General features: G+C 30.1%; 1 protein-coding gene across 3 annotated transcripts; it reads right to left on the bottom strand.

The window, feature by feature from the left end:
- On the bottom strand, nucleotides 1-3439 carry LOC129290240 (uncharacterized). 3 transcript variants are annotated; one of them, XM_054926958.1, is made up of 6 exons: nucleotides 3292-3439; nucleotides 3061-3175; nucleotides 1865-2117; nucleotides 1186-1276; nucleotides 398-500; nucleotides 1-311 (listed from the first exon to the last, which is right to left on the bottom strand). In XM_054926958.1, exons 2-6 carry the CDS (start codon nucleotides 3067-3069, stop codon nucleotides 258-260), a joined length of 510 nt encoding a protein of 169 aa, XP_054782933.1. In that variant the 5' UTR covers nucleotides 3070-3175; nucleotides 3292-3439; the 3' UTR covers nucleotides 1-257. The 3 variants fall into 3 exon arrangements, with proteins under 3 accessions (XP_054782933.1, XP_054782935.1, XP_054782934.1); XM_054926960.1 differs by having other exon boundaries at nucleotides 398-464; XM_054926959.1 differs by having other exon boundaries at nucleotides 1865-2112.
- Between the last annotated feature and the right edge of the window lie 19683 nt (nucleotides 3440-23122).

Below are 23122 nucleotides of genomic sequence, written 5' to 3'. Positions count from 1 at the left end.
TTTTTCTCAACCCCTCAAAACTGGCTCTTTTAATCACTAAAGATCAACCAATTGGCATCACTTACAAAGTTGCAGCAAAGAGAAAATGATTAGATTCCTCATCACTGAAAGATAACAGGGGGCAGATAACATTACAATTGATGTACAAAATGCAGTGAGCTCAATCTTCCCATTCCTATCATCATCATAGAAGCAACAACTAAAATTAATTGTTTTAGGGATTTAAAATCAAACAGCAGAGTGAGCAGACATGTGATTCAGTCGTATAGGCCCTCCTGTTCCCAGATGTCCACTAGAAAATCTACCATTTCCTGTCAATATTATCAACATGCCACAAGCCACTCAGATAAACTCTCTTATCTTGATCCACATGATAATTCAGAAGTTTGATGCTTACAGGAAGAGGGATAGGCCGATGGAATGGTTTGCTGCTCCCAAGTAAACTTTCATATGTTGCATCCCAACTGCAAAGCCATATGCCAAGGGACAGACAATAAGTGCTGACAAAATACAAGAAACACATTTCCATAAATATTCACTGAAACAAGCATCGTTCATAAGCCACATATTCTATCCTATTTACCCACATTTGAATCATGCCGCGTATTCCAGAGCATAAAAGTGCTAACATTTCAAAAATGTGCTAAACACCTTATAACCAAGGCTGCAATCAATTGTATAGTTATATGCCAAGGCTTCCAGTTTAAAAGAGCCATTTCTCTCTTTTCCTCCTCTCAAGAGAACACTTTGAAGCTACATGATCATTCAGCCATGAGCTCGTAAAGGAAAGGTGGTGGAATATTTATTCCCTCTTTTCCTTTCTTTTCTTTCTCCTTTTTATTTCCTGATTTATATCGAACAGATTATACACAATGACAAAACCTCAAGATCCCCTGTTATAAACTTTGTGCAAACGTTTTAAGACAAGAAGAAAACTCATTGACGAATAGATTTACAGTCAAAATTAAAATCTATTTCTATTCAACTGTTTTGAGAGGACATTCCAATGCAAGTTTAAACTTGATTCCTTCTCATTTTTCAAGCAGCATCAATCATAGCATGAACCGATGCAAGTTGATACACCAAGTCACCACCCCCACCCCAGCTCCCAAAACATAATGATTAAAGATCAAGGCGGGGGGGGGGGGAAGCTGCCAGTGAAACTAGTCCAACAACTCAAGTTACCTTAGTTTAGGTTCTCGCAGCTGCTGTGACTGAATTTGTGGTTTTTTATTTCCTACCCACTGTTGCCTAGTCTGATTCCAGAGAATAAGACCTGCAACCACAGATTCAAAGTGATTTTTTTCTTGCTTTTACTTTGCAGTGCTTAATTAAGTTTTATAAGTTAGCTTCCAAGTTAAATTGCAAATCAGTCAAGGCACCACCTCACTTACAAAATTTCGTGGATTACAACTTAATATAGGAACATAAACAGCCAACCCGAGATAAATTGACGGAATAAAATTCTTGCCACTAAACCCGGCCAGTAACCTAGAAGACTCTGCTACTCTAGGGAAAAAGGCTATCCAAACCAAGAAAAAAAAAACAATTTTTAAATCAAAGCAACCAAGGCACCTGGATTAAGTTAGAACAAACAAGAAAAATCTATATTTAAATCACCAGGTCATTCAACCTACCTTGAATAACTTGGCTGCAGCCAAACGTATTTATATTACAGAGACATAATCTTAACCTCCCCCCCCCCAAAAAAAAAAAAAAAGCAAATAAACATGCATGAGCAAAGTAGCACAGGCAACCATCTTCTGTTAGCTCAGTCTTGTCAGAAAAGAAGTCAATAAACACACAGAAGAAAAGGATGTTTCATGCTTAATGTCCTTGAAAAATATGAGCAATAGGAAAATACCGTGATTTACAAATTCAGTGGAGTTGCTTGTTTTGCCAGAACTACCATGAGGATCTGGGGCTTGATTTGTTACACTGATTGATGAGATGCTTCCCTGTGATTGTACAGCACTATTGTCCATATCATGCGTGCTAGTGGTCCAGAAATCGTTGGACGTACTACGTTTCCTCACAGCCTGGCCTTGTTTTGAAACTTCTTTAGGTTCCAGTGTAATTAGTGTGGGCTTCTTATAGCATCCAACACAACCACTGCTCTGTTACAATAACATTAAATTCTGTTATGAATCACAACATAATCAAAGGATTTTCTAAAAAGTTTACCATATATTTAGACACGACGATCTAATCACCAGTCAATAATTTGGTTTAAACACACATCAATTGAAAGTGTTGGGCAGCCGAATTATGCAGAGTCTACAACTTATTTCTCAAGCAAACAATACGACACATGAACATGTTCTCCTTCACGGGTATATTCCTACTGTGGTCCTTAAGCATGGGAGCCAAGCACTCAGACAAATATGCCCATCCTTTAGAACTATTATTTGACCAGGATGATCATTAACAGCTTATTACACACTGCAGGCACAGACTTTGTTTCCACCTAAGTGATAATAACATAAAAGCCTACTAGGACCAAATGATTTAAAACCTCAGATGATGACCAAACTTATCCAAAAAAAAAATCCAATCACTCGCAACATCATAATGGTTGGAGGCGGTTGGAGCTGATCATGAGCTGGATGCCTGACTTCTGTCAATTTTTTAAATGGTTCGACCCACCCAACAACTTGCCATGTACGATAGAGCAAGATGCCCAACCGGCTAGGAAACATAGACACTGACATAGACCAATGGATATAGAACAAAATTTAAAATCTTTAATTAAAAGTGTCCCGTGTGTCTAAAGTCGAATACAACTGTTCTACGTGTGCGTCAAACACAAAGTCACAAACGGCCATTTTCATGAAGTGCCCATCTTTGTTAGCCAGCCAACAATCAGGTCTAGCTAAGTTTATCTAATTTTCATAATTGGAAGGATGGTGGTATATGGATCCTTAATCCATCCTGATAACTTGATCAATTTTCAAGGAAAGCATAAAAATCCATAGAATTCGGAATTGTACCACTATAATTAAAACCAACAATGAAAAGAAGCTTAACCCCATCATTTATGAATGAAATCAGAAGACATACCCCATGCATGCAGTGTCTGAAATACCCAAGAGCCTGATCAGATCTGCCACAAGGACTTTGCAAGGAATCGAAGGGGGCGAAAATCGATTCCAGGAAGAAAAATCGGAAAGTAATGCTGAAAACCCAGAAATTTGAATGATAAGACGGAAGAAAACAAAAGAAAATGGTGAAGATTTGAAGAAACAAAACCGAACAAACAAAAGGAAAGAGGGGATTAGATCGATGCAGTACCTTGGAGATTTGATTCCCGAAACCGATAGCGTCCCTTCTGATGCGCAAGACACCAACGGGACGGCGATTCGGATTCCCCTTCTTCCTTAAATTCGTTCCCAGCAGAAGAACAAAGAATAACGGAAGGGAAAGTGGATGATATGGCAAGTGTGTGTGTATATATATATATATAATAGAAAAAGTAATTTTTTTTATAAATTTATAATAATAAAAATGATTAAAAAATAATATTCGGTGCAAGTTGAACTGTTGAGACATGGAGTATTTAGTGGGGTGTTCATGTTCGAACACGCAATGCGAATTCGGTGATGAAGATGAAATTTCCATTTAATTTCCCAATTTGGACCTTCCTAGCCAAAGCCAATATATGATTGTCCAGCCAATTTCCCTCTCAGAAAGAAGGAAAAATGTTAGTATAATTAAAAAAAATTTCCAACATTATCTATAGTAACATTTAGGGGTCAATGAGTCAATCTTAAATATTTTAATTTTTTTATATCAAAAAAGTTGTTAAACTATACATTTCTATGGTGAGCTGAGGTTCCAACCTTGACTGTCATTTCGATTTGATAGGACAGTGCTGAAAATTGAAATAGTTGAACAATAAAGTAAGTCATTAAAATACTTAAAAACAATTCAATATTTAACCACTTCTGGTAAGTAAGTATTTACAATTAACAAGTTAAATAATTTTTTAATAAGCATCCCATCTATTTAAATTTATATTAACATTAATTAAATTACATATGTGTGTAAAGCACATCATTATTACTGTTCCTCTACAGTTGAATGAACAGCAAAATGATTTTGTATATTATTTTATAAATCTTACATATTCAAAAAAAAAATAGTATACTATGTAAGCCACTAAAATTAAATTATGGGTCTTACATCTACTGTTTTTGTTATGGATCTCACAAGGATATTTTTTTTAAAAAAAAATCATGGTTATGGTTCATGGTTTGTATTCATGATTACTGCCCATAGTTACTATCCGTCGATATGTATCACTAAAATTAATATCACATTTTGTTGTTAAAATATCATGTAGGTCTCATAGGATTTTAATTAATCAGTTAATTTAAATTTAAAATTCATTGATAAAATCATTGACTTTTGTATCCATCATTAATAAAATCCTCTTATACTTGAATTTTTTTTTTAAATAGGATCCCAAGTTACTTCACACATACATACATACATACATACATACATACATATATATATATCACTACAAAACCAGCAAAGATACTTCATGTATCGTCATATGCACATATACAAAACAGAAGACCTTAAACAGCTTCGATGGGACATAGTAACAACCATAAAACACTTCAACTTTCCCTTACTAACTAATATCTTAAGCTATTACCACTACCAGGGGCACAACCTTAGTTTGCAATGCATCCATAATAGTTCATAATCCCATCTACATAGTTCACACATCAACAGATCATGTTCTTCATCATCATCTTCTTCCAAAAATACTCCTATGCCATTCCTTATTCTTCATGCATTCGGACACATATATCTATTACAAAGAATGGCACGTTTTTAGTTCTTTGAAACCCGGACCACCATACCAAGCAATCTTAACTAAAAGCACACTAAAATCACATCTTTGTCATTCTTGTCGAAACGTTCTTAGCCATTTGAACACTATCTCACATCATGGATCATCTTTATATCTATTACCATTATCAAGAACCAACAATCCAAAAGCATACATGGCCTGACCATGCCTAGCTCTAACAGAACAAAATAACATATAAAACACAACTTCCCTACCATACTCACTGAAAAAAAGACTACTTAACACCCATCCTATAAAGAGCATCATAATTACCAACTTAAACACATTTTCGTTCAACTTTAATGATGTAATGACTTTGACAAAAGTTCACCCTTGGCATACGTTCAATTCGCAAGCATTGATACACAATATCTTCTGAGATTCTCCAAAACTCTATAAGTATGTCAAAAAGCTTTGTAATCCTAAAAAGAAGATGTAGAAACCAAGTAACCTACTATAAATAAGATATCATTTGGCATTTGGTCAAGTGAAAACCCTCCTAGCTCAATAGAGGAATGTTGACAACGACGTCTTGACCTGCTACCTCGCATCAAGTTGTTGAATTCATCACGACTAACATCCTAAACTGGAAAAGAGTGGGTCCTGTCTTTCAAGCTAAAAACAAAGAATATGTTTAAAAAAAATAATCTAATGGAATCTCTTTTACTGCGTAAACCTATACAAGGAGAAATAGGAAGCTACAAACCTATAAGAGGAGAAATAGAAAAATACAAGAAAAAGGAACAACACCTTTAGGAGGGCCTGAATGTTGACTTTGCTATTCTTTACCGTATAAGGAAAGCTATTCAGACTTAGTATGGGCTTGAAGGGTTAGCTCTGTCTTAGCAAAAAATGATGTTGGGGACTGTGCAAGGTACTTTGGGATAATAATAGATTGTTGTGTCTTTTGAAGGGCATGTCTTGTTTTGATAGTGAGTGAGAGGACAGACTAGCTCTCGAAAACCAAAGGGCGTGCTTGATAGCATTACATTGTTACTACTCTATTGGATATTTTGGTTGTTGTAGGGAATAGGTTTGTTCTAAATTAGTAAAGTATCTTTGTAACATTGATTTAGTCTTCTAGAACTATTATTATCAAACTTCAGCATTTCGCTTGATCTGTTGGTTATTCTATTGTTTTATTTTTGTATTTTTTATGTGTGTTGAATAGCAAGGTTTCATCATTTAGTATCAGAGTAATAAGGTCTTAAGACTATTTTGATCAACCCAACAAGTGAGCACGTGCAATTTATTGAACCAAAAATACAAGAGTTGAGGGAGACCATTGGTGGGTTAACTAAAGAGATGAACTCTTTTAAAGAAATGGTGCAGAAGGTGAATAAGACCTTAGAGCAAACACACAAAAAATATGGTCGAGATGTGTACCCCAAAATAAGAGTCAAGTGAACACGAAGAAGCTTTAAGTAATCATGCACACGATGAGAAGGAGACAAGAAAGTATAGAAAATTAGAACTACATGTTTTTATTGGTAAAGACTCATTGGGGTGGCTCTTTTGAGTAGAAAGAAATGTTTTCATAACTAGACCAGATTTTGAACCAAAAAGGTTAGCGATTCATGGTTTGCATTGTTCAACTGGGTTTAACTAATGGTCAAACCGATGATGTAATAATTAAATTAAAAAATTATATATGTATATAATAATTTAAATTTAAGAAATAAATATAAAATTGCTACTTAACTTAAAAATAAAACTAAATATTTTAAGTTTATAATGATTTGATAAGCCACATGATATAATATAATATTAAACGATCAAAAAAAGTCATTTTCTAAAAAAAAATTGACAAAAAAATAAAAAAAGGGGCATTTTTTGAACAATCCAATTTTTGAAAACCTAAACAGGTTCCCGACTTGATTTTAGTTCCAAATCTAACCTCCAGTTTAAAGCAGCTTGATTTGGCCCAACTCCTTAAATGGTTTTTTTAGCTTGATCGAACCATTAACCTAACCGATCGACAGTCCGACCATCTGGTTTGATCTGGTTTTTAAATCATTAGTAGAAAGATATTTCTTTATCAATGCCACAACTGGTCAAGAAAAGTTAAAAGCCACGGTGGTTTGCCTTAAAGGAAAAGCTTTAAATCGGTACCAATGGGTTGAACAAAGAACTCCTCTGTGAGACTAGGTCAAATTAAAATGAGAGTTGCAGCACCGTTTCCACTCTTCTCATCGAGGGGGGAGTATGAATTGTTATTCTCAGTGAAACAAAAGCAGACAGTTTTGGAATATGTAAAAGATTTTGAGAGGTTATCGGCGCCGTTAAAGGAGGCATTAGAGGAATACTTAATAGGCACATTCAAGACTGGATTGAAAACAAAAATAAAAGATGAACTAAAATTGTCGAACACCTTATCTTTGTTAGAGGTGTTCGATACTACCCTATGTGTTGAGGAACAAAACTAATTACTGGAGGAAGAAAGAAGTTTGTAGGCTACTTGAATTCAGAGATTACAAAATGGGCCAAAACTTGTTTCGACCCAATCCTATTTATCTAAGGTAACCCACATTTTAGAAATTAGTAAGCCCACATATACTACAAATGCACCGCCTGACTCTACAAAATGTCTAGAAATGTGAATGTATGACTTGAAGGCTAGCAGCAATGCTTCTAGAAGTTCAACCATGAGAAAATCAAGAGCAACTCAAAGATTATCTGATGTAGAAATTGCTCATCGAAGGGAGTTAGGTCTTTGCTTTAAATGCAGAGATAAATTCGATCATAATCACCACTACCAAAACAAACACTTCTAAATGTTACTCATAGAGATGGGCTCAACTAAGGAAGTCGACAGTGATAAACCTAAGCAGGGGCATGAAGATGAGAATATTACAGAGGAAGAGGTAGCCATACAAATGGGACTCTTTCTAAATTCCATTGCTAGGCTTGGAGACAATTACACCATGAAAGTAAAGGGAAAAATCAAAGAAGAAGAGATCGTGATTTTGATAGATAGTGATGCCACCCATAATTTTATCTTGAAGAATGCATAGTAAATTAGAGCTTCCAAAAGATGAGATAGCTGAATATACAATCACAGTGGAAGACGAATACTCTTTGAAGAAGAAGCAACATTGCAAGGATCTCCACCTAAAGGTTTGAGGCCTCAATATAATCCACACTTTCTACCATTTTCCTTTAAATGTAATAGATGTTATATTAAGGATGGAAGGGCTAAAATCAATAGGCGATGTGAGAGTAAATTGGAGTCTACTAACCATGAAGATTAATGAGAAGGGTCAACGAGTGTGTTTACAAGGAGATCCCATACTATCAAAAAGTTAGGCTACTTTGAAGTCCTTAGTCAAGTTAGTGACAAAGAAGGGAGAAGGATTTTTGATAGAGTTTGATAGAATGGTAAGAGACAAAGGAAAGGCAATGCAAATGATTTCAGAGGTGGAAAGATTGCTGCAAAATTTACTATCAGTATGCTAAGTTCCTGAAAGATTACCCCTTCTAAGAGCAAAAGATCATGCTATTAAGATCAAACTGGGAGAGCAACCACTGAATATACGGCCATAACAATACCCTCATCTACAAAAGAATGAAATCAAGAATATGGTGAAGGACATGCTAAAGACTGAAATTATTCAACCAAGCAACAGCCTTTAGTCAAGTTTGATTTTACTAATAAAGAAAAAAGATGGGAGTTGGAGGTTTTGTATAGACTATAGAGCCTTGAACAAGATTATAGTGCTAGCTAAATTTCCAATTGATGACATTAATGAGTTGCTTGATGAATTGGAAGAAGCTATGGTGTTTTCAAAAGTTGGACCTTAAATCTAGATATCGTCAAATTCAAATTAAGGAGGGAAAATACAAGAAAAAGGAGCAACACCTTTAGGAAGGGTTGAATGTTGACTTTGCTATTCTTAACTGTAAGAGGAAAGCTATTCAGACTTAGTGTGTGCTTGAAAGATTAGGTCTGTCTTAGTAGAAAATGATGTTAAGGATTGTGCAAGGTATTTTTGGGATTATAGTAGTCAATTGTGTCTTTTGAAGGGCATGTCATGTTTTGATAGTGAGTGAGAGGAGACACTAGCTCTTGAAAACCAGAGGACATGCTTGACAGCATTGCATTGCTATTGTTTTGTTGAATATTTTGGCTACTGTAGGGAATAGGGTTTGTTCTAAATCAGTAAAGTGTCTTTGTAATATTGATTTAGTCTTTTAAAACTATTATTATCAAACCTTAGCATTTTCCTTGATATGTTGGTTGTTCTATTATTTTACTTCTGTATTTTTTTTATGTGTTGAACAATAGGGTTCCATCAAAATCACTCGAAACCTAAAAAGCAAATCTCTCAAACCTTCTTTCAAGCTTAAATTGCCACTGCATTATATTAAAAGATAAATAGAGAATCCAGTTTCAAAAACATTAATAAAAACACCATCAATTAATTAAATGAGAGGGGGAAAATAAAGTATTTTTTTAACTAAATCATTATTTCACTTGAAAACTCAATTCAGCCAATAAAACAAATATTTTTTGTCCGGATATGACTTGAGTCTTCTACTTTTCCCTGTAAACAATTCAAATTTAAACATCCTGCTCTCCATCTGTTATCATTATAAATATAATGGGAAGTGTCTTCTAAGGAACTTACACCATATGTCTACTAAACCAAGCCATTATTCCCCAACCCTTCATTTACAACCAGCATTATGATCAAAGCCCAAACCATGAATACGGAAACTGCACCGAGCACTAACTTTATTTTGGATATTAAAAAGGAGGAAGCCAACACTCAACCCACCAAAACACTTCTCTTAGCCAATACCACGCTCTCACTCATGGATGCTAAAGGAAGCCAAAAAATCAAGATTGAAATAGAAGAGTAAATGTCAACTAAGAATCTATCTTTTGAAGCAATGAAGCTTTGGCATTTGCCGTACTTTTAAATATCCCAGCTACTTGAGGATGGTTGACTTTTGGCTCAGAGTCACATTTGCTGTACTTTTGAACATCCTAGCTACTTGAGGATAGGTGACTTTTGAATTTTTTATGTACAAACCAAAGCTTCTTCATGAATACAAATAAAATTGATATGTACTAAAGTTGTGTCTGGTGTCCAGACTAAATGTGTAAACTTAATATCTTAAACTCAATATATATCTTAAACTCAAAATTTACTTTACCAGTTTAGTTAGACTATATGCATATATTGTTCATTTTTTTTAACACTAAATAGTATGAGGTATCTCTGTAGTTTCTATGCAATATATGAGATAGAAATAAAAGCTTGGATTGGACTATAAAGTGAAAGCTAGCAATGATAAAGTGGAGATTGGATTGGTTCTGTTTTCTCATTTATGCTGTTAGAATACAAGTTTAGTGCTAATCTCGAAATCATAACTTCATTTCGTTGCAATGAAGTTAAATTGTTATTTCAAATCATTACTACTAATTTTGTTGTGCAAAATATGGATAAAGGAAGAACATATTGAAGGTAAAAATATTCTAAATATCTATTTTTAACTGGAGGTACTTCCCTTTCAGATATCCATTTGTATTGTCCATAGTTGCAATTGTTTTCCTATAAAAAAAACTTTTTGTTAATTGGGTATATGTTCCTTTGTATTTTCCTCTATGCACTTTCATTTGTGTCGTGTGAGTAGCGCGTAAGTTTGAAATTGTTCATGAGTCACAATAACATTTTTATATGAGCCAGTGCTCCCCTCCCTATCATTTCACTCCTCTTGCATTTCATATAAAAATGACAAATAAAAAATAATTTTTTTAAAATTATATATATATTTAAAAAATATTAATTTTTTTGTTCTTTATTTAACATTTGTGCATCACGTGGGGTAAAATACTAGTTTACAATTAACAAGTCAAGTAATTTTTTGATAAATATCCAATCTATATAAATTTTTATTATATATTAATTAAATTATATATATATATATATATATATATGTAAAGCATATCATTGTTATTGTTCATCTACAGTTGAATGAACAGTAATAATGATATAAAAAGTATTTTGCATATTATTTTATAAATATTACATATTCAACAAAATAGTTTATTATTTAAGCTGATAAAATTAAATTATAGGTCTTACATCTACCTTTTCTGTTATGGGTCTCACAAGGATTATTTTTTTAAAAAAAAAAGCATGGTTACTGTTCATGGTTACTATCCATCAATATGTATCAGTAAAATTAATATCATGTTTTGTTGTTAAAATATCACATGGATCTCATAGGATTTTAATTAACTGATTAATTTGGGTTTAAAATTCATTGATGAAATTATCAGCTTTTGCATCCATCATTTGTAAAATCCTCTTATACTTGTATTTTTTTAGAAATAGGATTCCAAGTTTTTTTTATTAAATAAATAAAAATTATTTAAAATAAGACTAAATTAGAGTTATAAAGTATATGGATGCATAAGATACTAATTGTTTGAAAAATATTGCAAAAAAAGGGGGAAACTCACAAAATCATCGATCATTCACCACGACCAACGATGTGTTCACAACGATAGATCACGCTAAGACTAATTTGGTCCACATAATAATCAACGATCTACTTAAGAGTAAGCATCAGTTTCAATGGTTCAATTTAGTCATATTTTGAGGAAACCGACGGACCAAGAAATAGCAATAATTTACACTGAACCAAACAGAAGTATGTAGATAAACTAAACTAAAATTTCCAAAGTTTAATAGTTCAATTCAGTTACTTATTTTGGTTGTCTCCTTAAACAGTTTCACCATGAGTAAACATTTGAACACTATGAGTAAACATTTGAACCAAAAGAGTAGAGATCAAAATAAATCAAATAGAGAAGAGGGACGTGAACAATACATTAAAAGCTACACGAACAAACATATCTTGCTGAGTTGTTGTCCAAGGCACAAACAGGAAAAAGAAAACAGAGATGGAGAAGTCGTCTCCTTGAGCTAAAGGGACAAAGACAATTAAGAAGGGAGAGTTGAGCGCACCACAGAGACAACGGAGAAAGGGACCTGAGTGGGTGACTGGAGATAAAGGGACGAAGTTTGAACTCTTGAAGCCCTCCTAAGTTGAGGTAAAGCGCTAAAGTAGAGGGAATAGATGGAGCTAGAGTTTAGGATTGGGCTACTTGAATTTCTTATCCCCTAAATATCAGTAAAAATAAAAATAACCATTAAAAATATAAATTAATTATATTATTTATAAATATATATAATACTTATAAATAATATTTTATAAAATATATAATTTTAGTTTGTTCGGTTTTGTAATACTCAGATCGAACTGAACCATTTAAATTGAACTTTTTGTAAAAAAAATTGAACCGACCATTTAAACTGAATAAATCTAATTGAATAGATCAAACTCAATTTGGCTCACTTTGATTTTGCACACCCCTAAGTCTACACATAAATAGTAGGGTAATTTGCTCTTAATCTCAAAGTTCAAGGTTCAAAATGCTACTCACATAATAATTTAGGATCTGTGGTGATCATTAATAAATGACACATCAACAAGAGACTACCATGTTAACATTCTGACTGGGCTCCACTAAATGACTAGTAATGGTGTTAATAGTGAGTTAATGATGGGGATAATTTGTTATAAATTTAGAAGTTTAGGATTTATTTTGCACAAGTTTGGAGTTCAAGATCTAGTGCTCTTTTCACGTAATACTTTAGGGTTCAAAATGCTCATTAATCCAAAAAATCAATGTGAGGTTCATGGTAAAAAATTAATAGCACATATAAGATTAAAAGTAGTTGAAGCATAAAAATGTGGGGTTCATGGTAAAGAAAATTAATAACATAAAATGCATAAAAAAATTTTGAACTTAAAAGCAATTATATATGACTCCCTCACTTTTAAAAGTTTAAAATTAGCCTCTTAATATTTAATTTTATTTTTTAAAGTCTACACTGTTAATTATATTGCTTTTTCATAAGGGCTAAAATGCCATTTAATTAAAAAAATGCTATTAAACAAAACATTATATTGCAGAACTATGGCTAATCAATTTCTTATATTTTTTAGAAAGTTGAGGCATTGATAGCAAAAAAAAATATTATTATCACCGTATAAAATTTTAAATATTGAATTTTGAATTAATTTTATCCATTTTTTGTTATCAATAGTTCATAGTTTTCTTATACTAAAAGATAAATTAATCTAACCTAGTAATATTTAAAATTTTAAATATTTTAGCCATGTGCATTATATTAATCTAACCTAAAAATATAAATAAAAATTGATCATTTAAAACAATAAAACTATGTACCATTAATTAAAAAAATAGATAAAAATAATATAAATGTAAATATTTAACATTTTATACAATCATAATAACATTTTTTTTACTATCAGTTCCTCAACTACATAAAAAATATAATAAATTGAGTACACATAGTTCTACAATATACTCCTTCCATTCAAAAATATAAGACATTTTTTAAAGAGTTGGATGTTAAAAAATGTAAAATATTTTTAGTCTTTTGAGATGTAATCATTACCTTTTTTCAAAAGTATCCCTATTAATAATGACTTTATATTTATTATAGGGTGTTTAATAAGGGTAAATATAAAAAGACAGAGTTAATTGAAAAGTAGATAATTACTTTATTGAGAGTGAGATTCAGTTAAAAAAGTCTTATATTTTTAAGCAGAGAAGTAATATTTTGTTTAATAATATTTTTAGTTAAATGACATTTTAACCCTTTAAAAAAAATAATATAATTAATAGTAGGGTTTTAAAAAATAAAATTAAAGATTGAGGGGTTAATTTTAAATTTTTAAATATGAGAGTGTCATATGCACCTATTTTAAAGTTTATGAGTTTTATACATTTTAATCTAAAATATATTATTTTTTGCTTGTATTTTGTACAAGTATAAAATAATAAATTGTACAATAAAATATAAAGTTAAATAATGTAACATCCTGATTTTTTAAAAAAAATGATAATAATAGGAATTTGTATTATTTGAGATTATGCAAAAATAATAATATGGTTAGAAATTTAATTATGAATTAAAAACTTAGGTTTAAAATTATATTAGAAATATTTTTTTAAGATATAATTTTAAAATTTAAAATAAAAAAAATTATGTGTGTGTGAGTTAAAAAAAAGAAAGAAAAGAAAAAAAAAAGGGCACTGTAAAAGTCCCACATCAAATTGATGTGGAAGGTGAGGTGCCTCCTCACATATAAAAGGAGGAGGCACAGGCGAGGAGACACAGTAGGAAGCAAAAAGAAATATTTTTGCAATTTGTAAAAATTGTAACTAATGGCCCAAGGTGCAATTTTTGAAAATTGCAAGTAATGGCTCAAATGTTTGAATAATTAAATTTAGACCTATAGTTTTTTTTAATATAATTGTGGGACCTAAAATCTCATTTTTATATTATTTTTCTCTCTTCCTCTCACGTTGCTCGGCGTCTTCTCGTAAGGGGATTATTTTTCTTTTCTTCAGGTATGTTCCAACTTTTCTGTTTAGATTAGCATTTAAAAAATTATTTAAGTACAAAATTAATTTTATAGTTATTTTCTAAATAATATTAGCTTCCTAGTGATATGATTATTTTGTAGAATAGAGTAAATATTCTGATTAGAATTTTTCTATAGGATAGTTAATATGATGATATGATGGATTAAAAATATAGGTTAAAGCTTATAGGGATATAATAAATATTATAGAATATTTTTTTGAGGTTGAAACTCATGTTTAAGAATTTTTGAGTTAAACTCTAGATCTATATGGTTGAATTTATATTGAATCTGAGATGTAGGGATGAACCCCTGATTATTAAATATTTATTTAAGTATGAATAGGTATTTTTGAGGTTATAGAAAAGTGATTTGAGGCTTCAGGATAATTTTGAAATTTTTAATTTATTTTTAGATGAATTTTTAGAATATAGAAGGATGAAATTGTGATACTAGAAGTGATTTGAGGCTTAAAAATACTTTATTAGGGTACGAGAATTTTAGAAAAGAATTTAAGAAGTTAAATGAGGCATAAATCTTAAATTAGTGTTAATATGGATTATAGATCTAAGACTTTCTAACTCTTTAAATTAGAGTTATTTATTTTAATGTAAAATTAATATATAGTATTATGAAATAACTATGTAGATTGTGTTGACAAAAATAGTGGTGAAAAAGGAGTTGTGAAGGGGAACTTGTTATTCAAGACACAAGGTAACCATTATTAATGTGTTGTGATGGGTGTGTTTGTGAATAGTTATGTGTTGTTTTGTTGTTTGAAAAAATTATGAATTATTAAAAATAAATACTGTATATACTTGTTTGAAATTATTGTCAAGTAGGTTAAAAATTTATTTTTGTTTATCATGATGAGATATTATTGTTCGGATATATTCCTGTTTGGATATTTGAATGATGCATGACTTGTCAAAGTATTTTAATGTATGGTGTTAATGGGAATTTCTGTTCAGTTAATTATTACCACGTGGTAAGCCCTCATTGGACCCAATGAGTGGTGTGTCGCTTGGTCCAACTCACCTTTGGCCGGGTGATTTGGCGTCCGAGCATGGCAAAAGAAGGATGTAAGGTGCAGTCATGCAATTAAATACTTGTTCGATTTGTTTGGAAATATTGTTCGATTAAATGTTTTTGTGTGGCCACTTAAAAATCGCATGATTAGTTACATCCACATGCATCATTACATATTAATTTTTGATTACTAGCACTTTTAAGTCTCATTCCCCATGGTTAATATTTTTACAGGAGAGAGTTCTTTGGTGTATGAGATCTTTTACGTTGCCTCTCTCAATGTATCTTGTACCAACCTAGGACATTTCTTATTTTGACAACATGTAAACTCTAATTCTTTTCATTAAATACATTTTATGACCATGAGAATTGTGTTTGTCCCTCTTGATTCATGACCCAATTTGAATATCATGCCATGAGGATCCTGTCTGTCCCTCATGGTTCTAATTGTTTTTTAAGATATTTTAAGACCTGTGGTATATTGTCTTGGATGTATCATGTAGAAATTTTTCTACCATGATAAGGGTATGATAAGAGTTCAATGAGAAAAAAAATGATTTGTTGAATTATTAATTTGTGAAAAATCAGTTTGTAAATTTGAGGGTGTAATAAATAACAAATTATAAGATAAATGCTTTATTTTTAATATTTTAATTTATATCAGAATAATATGTATAAACATATTTTATATTTTTAATATACATGGGTAACAAATTTTTATATATAATTTTTTAGGATTTAAATTCTTTAAATTTAAAATATGTAAATATGCGGCGCTTTCCTTTTAAGAAAGAAAGAGACAAATTTTATATTTTATAAAAAAATAAAAATATTTAAAAAAATCAATAAAATTTACATATCTCAATTTAGAGAGTTTAAATCCGATGTTATTTATGTTTTTAATATATATGTAGGAAAAAATTCAAAATATAACGAGTTATTTATTTTTAATTTATATACAATAATACATAAACTTCAAATTTTAACTTATGAAATATAGTTTTATTTTAAAAAAAAAAAATATAAAGTAGAATATATTGTTATTTAAATTTTAATTTATGTGAGAATAACGCATCATAGGATATATTCAAATTGTTTACACAGAAGTAACAAGTTAGATAATAATATATGTAAAAATAAAATAAGTTATTGTGGATATTTTTAATATACTTGAGGTAACAAATTTATTAGTAATATAAACAAGTATACCACAACTTAAAAACCTACTGAAAACATTGCAATCATGTGTTAGATATGGCAAAAACCCTCAAGAGATAGGTGAATTGGATGTTTGAGAAAATTTTAATTTTTTTTAAATCCTTTTCAACAAAACTGTGAAAGAAGATTTTGAAAAATTTGAGTTCAAAACTATGTATGTAAGAATGCAAAAGTTGTTTTCACAATTTCAATATGTGTATGAATGTTTAAAAGCATTTCTAAGTGCAAGTTTGAGTAAGAGCAAATAAAAATATCAAATTCAATTTCATACACCAAAACATACTCTCTCTATTCAAAAATGTAAGGCATTTTTAGTCTTTCAAAGTATAATCATTGCCTTTTTTCAAAAGTACCCCTATTGATAATGACTTTATATTTATTGTAGGGTGTTTAATAAAGGTAAATATAAAAAAGATAGGGTTAGTTGGGATAATTACTTTATTAAGGGGTAAAATTTGATTAAAAATGCCTTACATTTTTTAATAGAGAGAGTAGCATTTACTAAGGTTGCTGAAAATATAAAAAGTTAAGGGAAGAGAGATTGCAAACAATAATTTATCTAGTCCAACTCCTCTTCTTGAGCCTATATCCAGTCTCCAAGTAACTATTTGAGATTTCTTTACTATAACACAAGCTTGAGTGGGTGTTTGTCACCTCAATACATCCACAAATTTAATTAAAGCACTTGTAAGCCTTTACAATAACTTACTTTACTAGTGAGCTTTTTTTTACAAGAGAACAACCTCTATTGATTATAAGGAAAATCTCTCCCTCACATTTACAAAGGTTTTAAATATGTAAATTACTCAATTGAAACTTTTTTAAGAATAATAATGAGTACAATGAAGCTCTAATACTTAAAAGATAAAGATATAAATGATATTGGCTCAAAAATGATGCTTTTTATATAACAAAAGTAATATGATCATAAATTTCACAACTCAATAGTTTCTAAGGCTGATCTCATATTAAAATCAGTTTGGAATGTTGAATTTATAACTTATGGAGTGAAATATGTGTTAGAGATATCAAATGACCGTTTGGAAACATTACACAATGAACATAACTATTAGTGCATTTTCTTGTGAGTGTCAAGTGCTAATTCACGCGTGCTTTGGAGGTTTCTCAAGCAAAAATGACATATCACACGTGATTTGATTTATAGAGCTTATTTAAAGCTCCTAAAGGTTATTGTCGTGTAGGACAGGTAGAATCACGTATGGTTTAGCACATAGAGCTTATTTAATGCAACAATGAGCTTTTGGATGCATTTTCATGTGTGGTCCAGAAGTGCTCTCACACAAGTTTGAGCACTGGTGCTAAATTATGCGTGATTGATTGCTGCTCTCACGCGTGGTTTAGCAACTCCACTGAACACAACTTCATAATATTCTAATTCACTCAATACAACTCTCAATTTGATAAATTATATATCTTTGAAAAGATATTGAAGTTTAGTTTTCAATGAATAAGTTTCACATTCAAATTGAACATATATTTTGAGACATGATTAAAAAAGTGTATGAAGGTCAAGACTAAGATCTGTGCAGAATCAATATCTCAACACTCAACTTCTAAAGTTCATATCTTTCTAAGAAAAAACTCCATTTTGAACAAATAAACTATTATTGAAAAGCTGTTGGAGTTTATTTTCAAATGAGATATATTTTACATTAAAATTTTCTTTGAAGTAAGAGATATGATATGAAACATGGTAAAAGGTCAAAACTAATTTTCTACACAATTCATGTTTCAAAGCTTTGACTTCAAGTGTTCATGAATTTTTTAACTTAAATCTATTTTAAGTAAATAGAACAAATTTAAAAAAATTTATGGAATTAGTAATCAAAACATTTCAACCTTTGTGAGATATATGTGATGAAAGATGAAAATCATGATTATAGAAAACTATATCTCACTTTTTATCTTAAGAGTTAAAATGTATTTTTGATTTAAGATATCTTGAGTCAATACTTTATATCTAAATCACTGAGTTTAACACAAAGACTTCTAACCTAATGATATTTATAGCTATCAAACTTCTAGCCTAATGATATTATAGCTATCAAGTCTAAGGCTTTCAAGGTAATCTAAGCTTATATGATGTTTTCATTCTTTTTAAGCTCATATTGGATCATCCTTCTCTTTATGTTTTTCAATCATGAGTGTAGTATGCCAATAATAACTTTAACTTTGTTCCTCTTCATGTTTACTCTCATCTTTACATTAGACAACCTTAAATGATATGCCATGAACAACATTATTAGTCCAAGTATCAATATGCATATATTCAAATTATGTAAGATAATATATGAACACTTTGAATATAGAATCAATTCAAGATAAGAAAAATTATAACAGTATAAAATAACTTTAACGCACACAAATTATTTTTTCAAATCTCATAAAATATGAAACATTATAAGTAAATACACTTTAAAACACTTATTCCATAGTCATAGTTAAAAACCTATATATAAGAAAGCATTAAGCATAAGTATAGTTAAATTCTTTATATTTATCATCATCAAAACTTAAACTAACACATAATGTCACAAATCATTATATCCAACATCACGTACTTCAAATTTAATCCTTTGAGATTGATGATTTTTTTTTTTCATTGCACACCTCCTAATCCTAAACTTCTCTTGGTCATTATTTTTATCATTATAGGCACGTTTATATATATATATATGATTAATAATAGTACTATAATATTAATATTTCTACTTGCTCAATTTAAAATCATTATTCATATTTATTTTTTACTTTTGGCCATAATTATGAGTTATAAATATCATTATGACATAAATTATATTGTTTAATTCATTATGATACATGTTTTATGTTTCTCATGATGCATTGACAAAAAATTTCTTAAAGAAAGTAAGCTAATTTTATTTTGCATGATACGCTAAATTTAAAAAAATATTTATAATTTTTAGTATGCATCAGGGTAATACATTATAAAATAAAAATATTGCTTAGAAATTTAGACAGAGCAAATAATGATAAATCTAATAATATTTGTTGTAGAATAAATTTTCTTCTTCAATTAATTATGAGATAGAACTTAATAAAAAAAATTTCTTCAACATAATTTTAAAGTTTCCGTCACATCAATTGGAGGAAAAGCACAAATTTAAGTGTTGCTTTTTTAAATCTATTATGGGAGAAACATATTTTAAAGTAAAAAATAAATTATTATTTGTACCTTTAATATAGTTGGGTAAAACAATTTTAAAATAGAATAAATTTTTATTTAAATTTAAATTGACATAAAGTATCATATTACAATTACACAAAATAACTTATTTTAAAATTTCATTTTTTTTATTTTATACTTACCCTTCAAATGGTTAAAGATTCTAATAAATACTTGAAAATAGTTCAAGCAAGTTTTTACAGTATCTATGTACAAGTAAAAAAAAAAAAAAGTCACATACATCGCAAAAGTCAAAGTCTAGTTTTTTTTTTAGGCCAAAAAGATTCTAGTTTTTTTAAAATCCTTTGTTGTGCCTCTAATCTAATAGAAAATTATATATAAATTAAAGTCAATCGAAACATTTCAGTTCCATTTGTTTAATCTGGACCAATTGGACCTGATTTCTGCAAATCACATAATTTTTTAATTATTCATGTGACTAAGTAACTAACCCATCACAACTCTTCAACAAAACTAACACATCACAACTTGGCAATTGCTTTTATATAATATTTTCCTTTCCTCATTTAGTTCATTAAGAAGAAAGGAGCATGTAAGAATCTATAGTGATTGTCATGAAGCACTGTCTCTATTAAGAGCCAATAATTACGACCTTCATGAAGATCGAGAGCTTATTGCTGAAAAATTCAACAAATACTTCAAAAAGATTGGCAGGTTGATATGAGATGCATTGGAAGGGAGTTCAACTCAGAAGCTGATTCCTTAGCGAAACGTGCCTTATCTCTCCCCTGGGTCTTCACGTAGTGGCTGGTGACTCTATTCCTTCATTCATGGAGGAGTTTAGTTTTCATTTGATGTTTGTTTTGTTTGTTTCTTATTTATCAAAAAAGAAGAAAGGAGCACCTGATATTAATATACCTCACTGGTCATAATTATATGCCCATATTTTACTATATTATATAACTCCAACAAAACTATAAAACAAAAATTCACACCAAATCCGCTTTGACCAAGTTCAACAATACACCTAAAATAGATGTTATATTTAGCGATAATATAAACATTTAGTTTAATGCCTCGCGTTGTTGTCAATTTAATTTCATAAGTTTAATTTTTATCAATATAATATTTTATATTTTGTTTAAATTATCATGTTAGTTTTTTAAAATTTTGAAACACAAATTGACCTTGAAATTAATCTAATAGTAAAGTATATTGATGACTCAACATGTATGTTTGGCCAAATAAACAAAAATTAGCTTCTTCTTTTTTTTTTATGTTCTTCTTTCCCATCCTTAATGTTCATGTTTTATTTATTTACCTTTATTTTCCTATACACTGTTTTTTTTAAATTTATGAGTTGTTTCTTTTTTATTTAAATAATTGGAATTCTTTTTTATTAATATACATGGATGCCAACTTATCCGTTATTTGTATAAGTAAATTAATGATGTTACTTTCTCTTTAAATAATAAAAATTAAATCACTAATCGATGTAAACTTAAATAATATAATCAATAAAAATTAAATTTGATAGACTAAATTAATAATTAATAATTGAGGGAAATTCAAGAGTATGAAATTTCTATTATACCTGGATTTTAAAAAGAAAAGGATTAATGTAGAATTATATACAATTACAAAAAAATATTTGCATCGATCACCCATTACTTATAAGATGTTAAAAGAAGAGCCTAACGCATTTTTCCCTTATTTTTGATAAGGCTAGACTTTTGTTTTTTTGTTTTTTTTTTATTTTTTGGGGGGCCGGAGTTGGTGGTTTGAGCAAGGGAAAAAAAAAGAAAAGAAAAAAAGAGCCAACCTCATGCTAACCTGTAACTTCTATACTGTTATGAATACAATAATTAGGTGTAGATGTTCATAACACCCAACTTTTTACATTTCATCCATATCAAATGACATTATATCCCATGACCCTAATTGAAAGATTTCTAGTATTTATTTTATATAACCTTTATTGAACAATTACATCATTTAATTCTCTTCTTTATATATTTGTAACTCTTGTGGTTAGTCTTCATTATTGGGTTCCCATAAATAGAGGTGATGTATACACATTTGTAATAACCAAAAATGAATAAGAATCACTCCTACTTTTTCTTCAATTTTCTCTTGTGTTCTTCATTTCTTTCATTTCAATTTCTTATTGGTTCTAGTTTTATAACACATTGGTGAGGTGACTAGAGAATGAGAGGTAGAATTGGAGATAGAGAGAGGACTAGGCTCGAGGGACCATGTAGAAAATGTAGTGATGAAGGAGATGGAGCATGCTCTGTTTCACAATCTAAAACAGAGTAAGCTCTGCTAACTCAATCTCCATCATTCCATCTCACATTCTTGATGTGTATTTTCAATTTCTTCGGTCACCATCAATGATCCCATTAACATCTCTCTCTAGTTTCCATAAAGCAAAGCCTCCATCTTTTGCTTTCTTTCATCTTTCTCGCACATATATGCCTTTTCAAAAACTTGTTTTGAGATGAGCCACCATCAAAGAACTTACAAGACCATTCATTTCATTTTTGAGTTGAATGATGGTGGTAAAGAGAGGGTCGTTGCCATCGATGTTAACGCTAAGCCAAAACAAAAATGGATTATTATAGAAGCAGTTTCTTCTCAAAGTAAAATGAAGGAGAGAGGGTAGAGATTAGAATGATCGTTGGCAATGCCTTCACCTTCAACATCTCTCTAGAGCTTCCTTCACATGTATAAATAGGTTGCATCATGCATGGACTCGAAGAAAATAGAGAATGAAGGAGATAGGGAGAGCAGGGTAAGAGAGAGACGAGGGAGAGAGTGGGGTGAGAGGGAGCAAATCAATGAGGCAAAGAAAGAGAGAGAGAGAGAGCGCGTGTGTTTATATTATAAAATATATTAAAATTGGACTCACTATATAATATTTATAATAAAAAAATTAAAAATTTAAATATGGGACCCACAAAACTAAAAAAGGGTACAAGTTGACATCAATGGCACAATCGGCAAATTTTTTAGAGTTGAAAAACAAAATTAACATTAAGTTAAGTTTTAAAATTATTTGTGAATTTTAATGTATAATTTAGAAACAAAATTGACCCTTAAAAAAATGCTTTAAAGGCATGTTTGAGAATACAAGATAAAGTGAAAAGAAATTGTTATCAATAAAATAGAATTGGATGGATTGGGACGGAACATTCCATTCCATTTAAAAAAAAAATTCCAAACACTACTTAAGACTCAAGCAATAATAAACAAATCTATCAACTTAAATTTAAAAGATACATTGATTTAATTTGAATAATTTTAATTTTAGTTTTCATCTTAATTAGAAAAATTAAATTGATGGCAATTAACTTTTCAATTAAGTA

The sequence above is a fragment of the Prosopis cineraria genome, unplaced genomic scaffold, assembly GCF_029017545.1.
Source record: "Prosopis cineraria cultivar Desert tree isolate PC_DT_omini unplaced genomic scaffold, ASM2901754v1 PC13, whole genome shotgun sequence".
In the NCBI taxonomy this organism is placed as follows: Eukaryota; Viridiplantae; Streptophyta; class Magnoliopsida; order Fabales; family Fabaceae; genus Prosopis; species Prosopis cineraria.
Note: the sequence above shows the minus strand (reverse complement) of the source record. Positions and strands in the feature narration are given on the sequence as shown.

Excerpts from the sequence above, each read along its gene's own strand:
- LOC129290240 (XM_054926958.1), bottom strand. Across the intron at positions 1,277-1,864 it reads CACTGAATTTGTAAATCACG|GTCTTATTCTCTGGAATCAG; the intron begins GTATTTTCCTAT and ends CTGTGGTTGCAG. Across the intron at positions 501-1,185 it reads CTGCGAGAACCTAAACTAAG|CACTTATTGTCTGTCCCTTG; the intron begins GTAACTTGAGTT and ends GTATTTTGTCAG.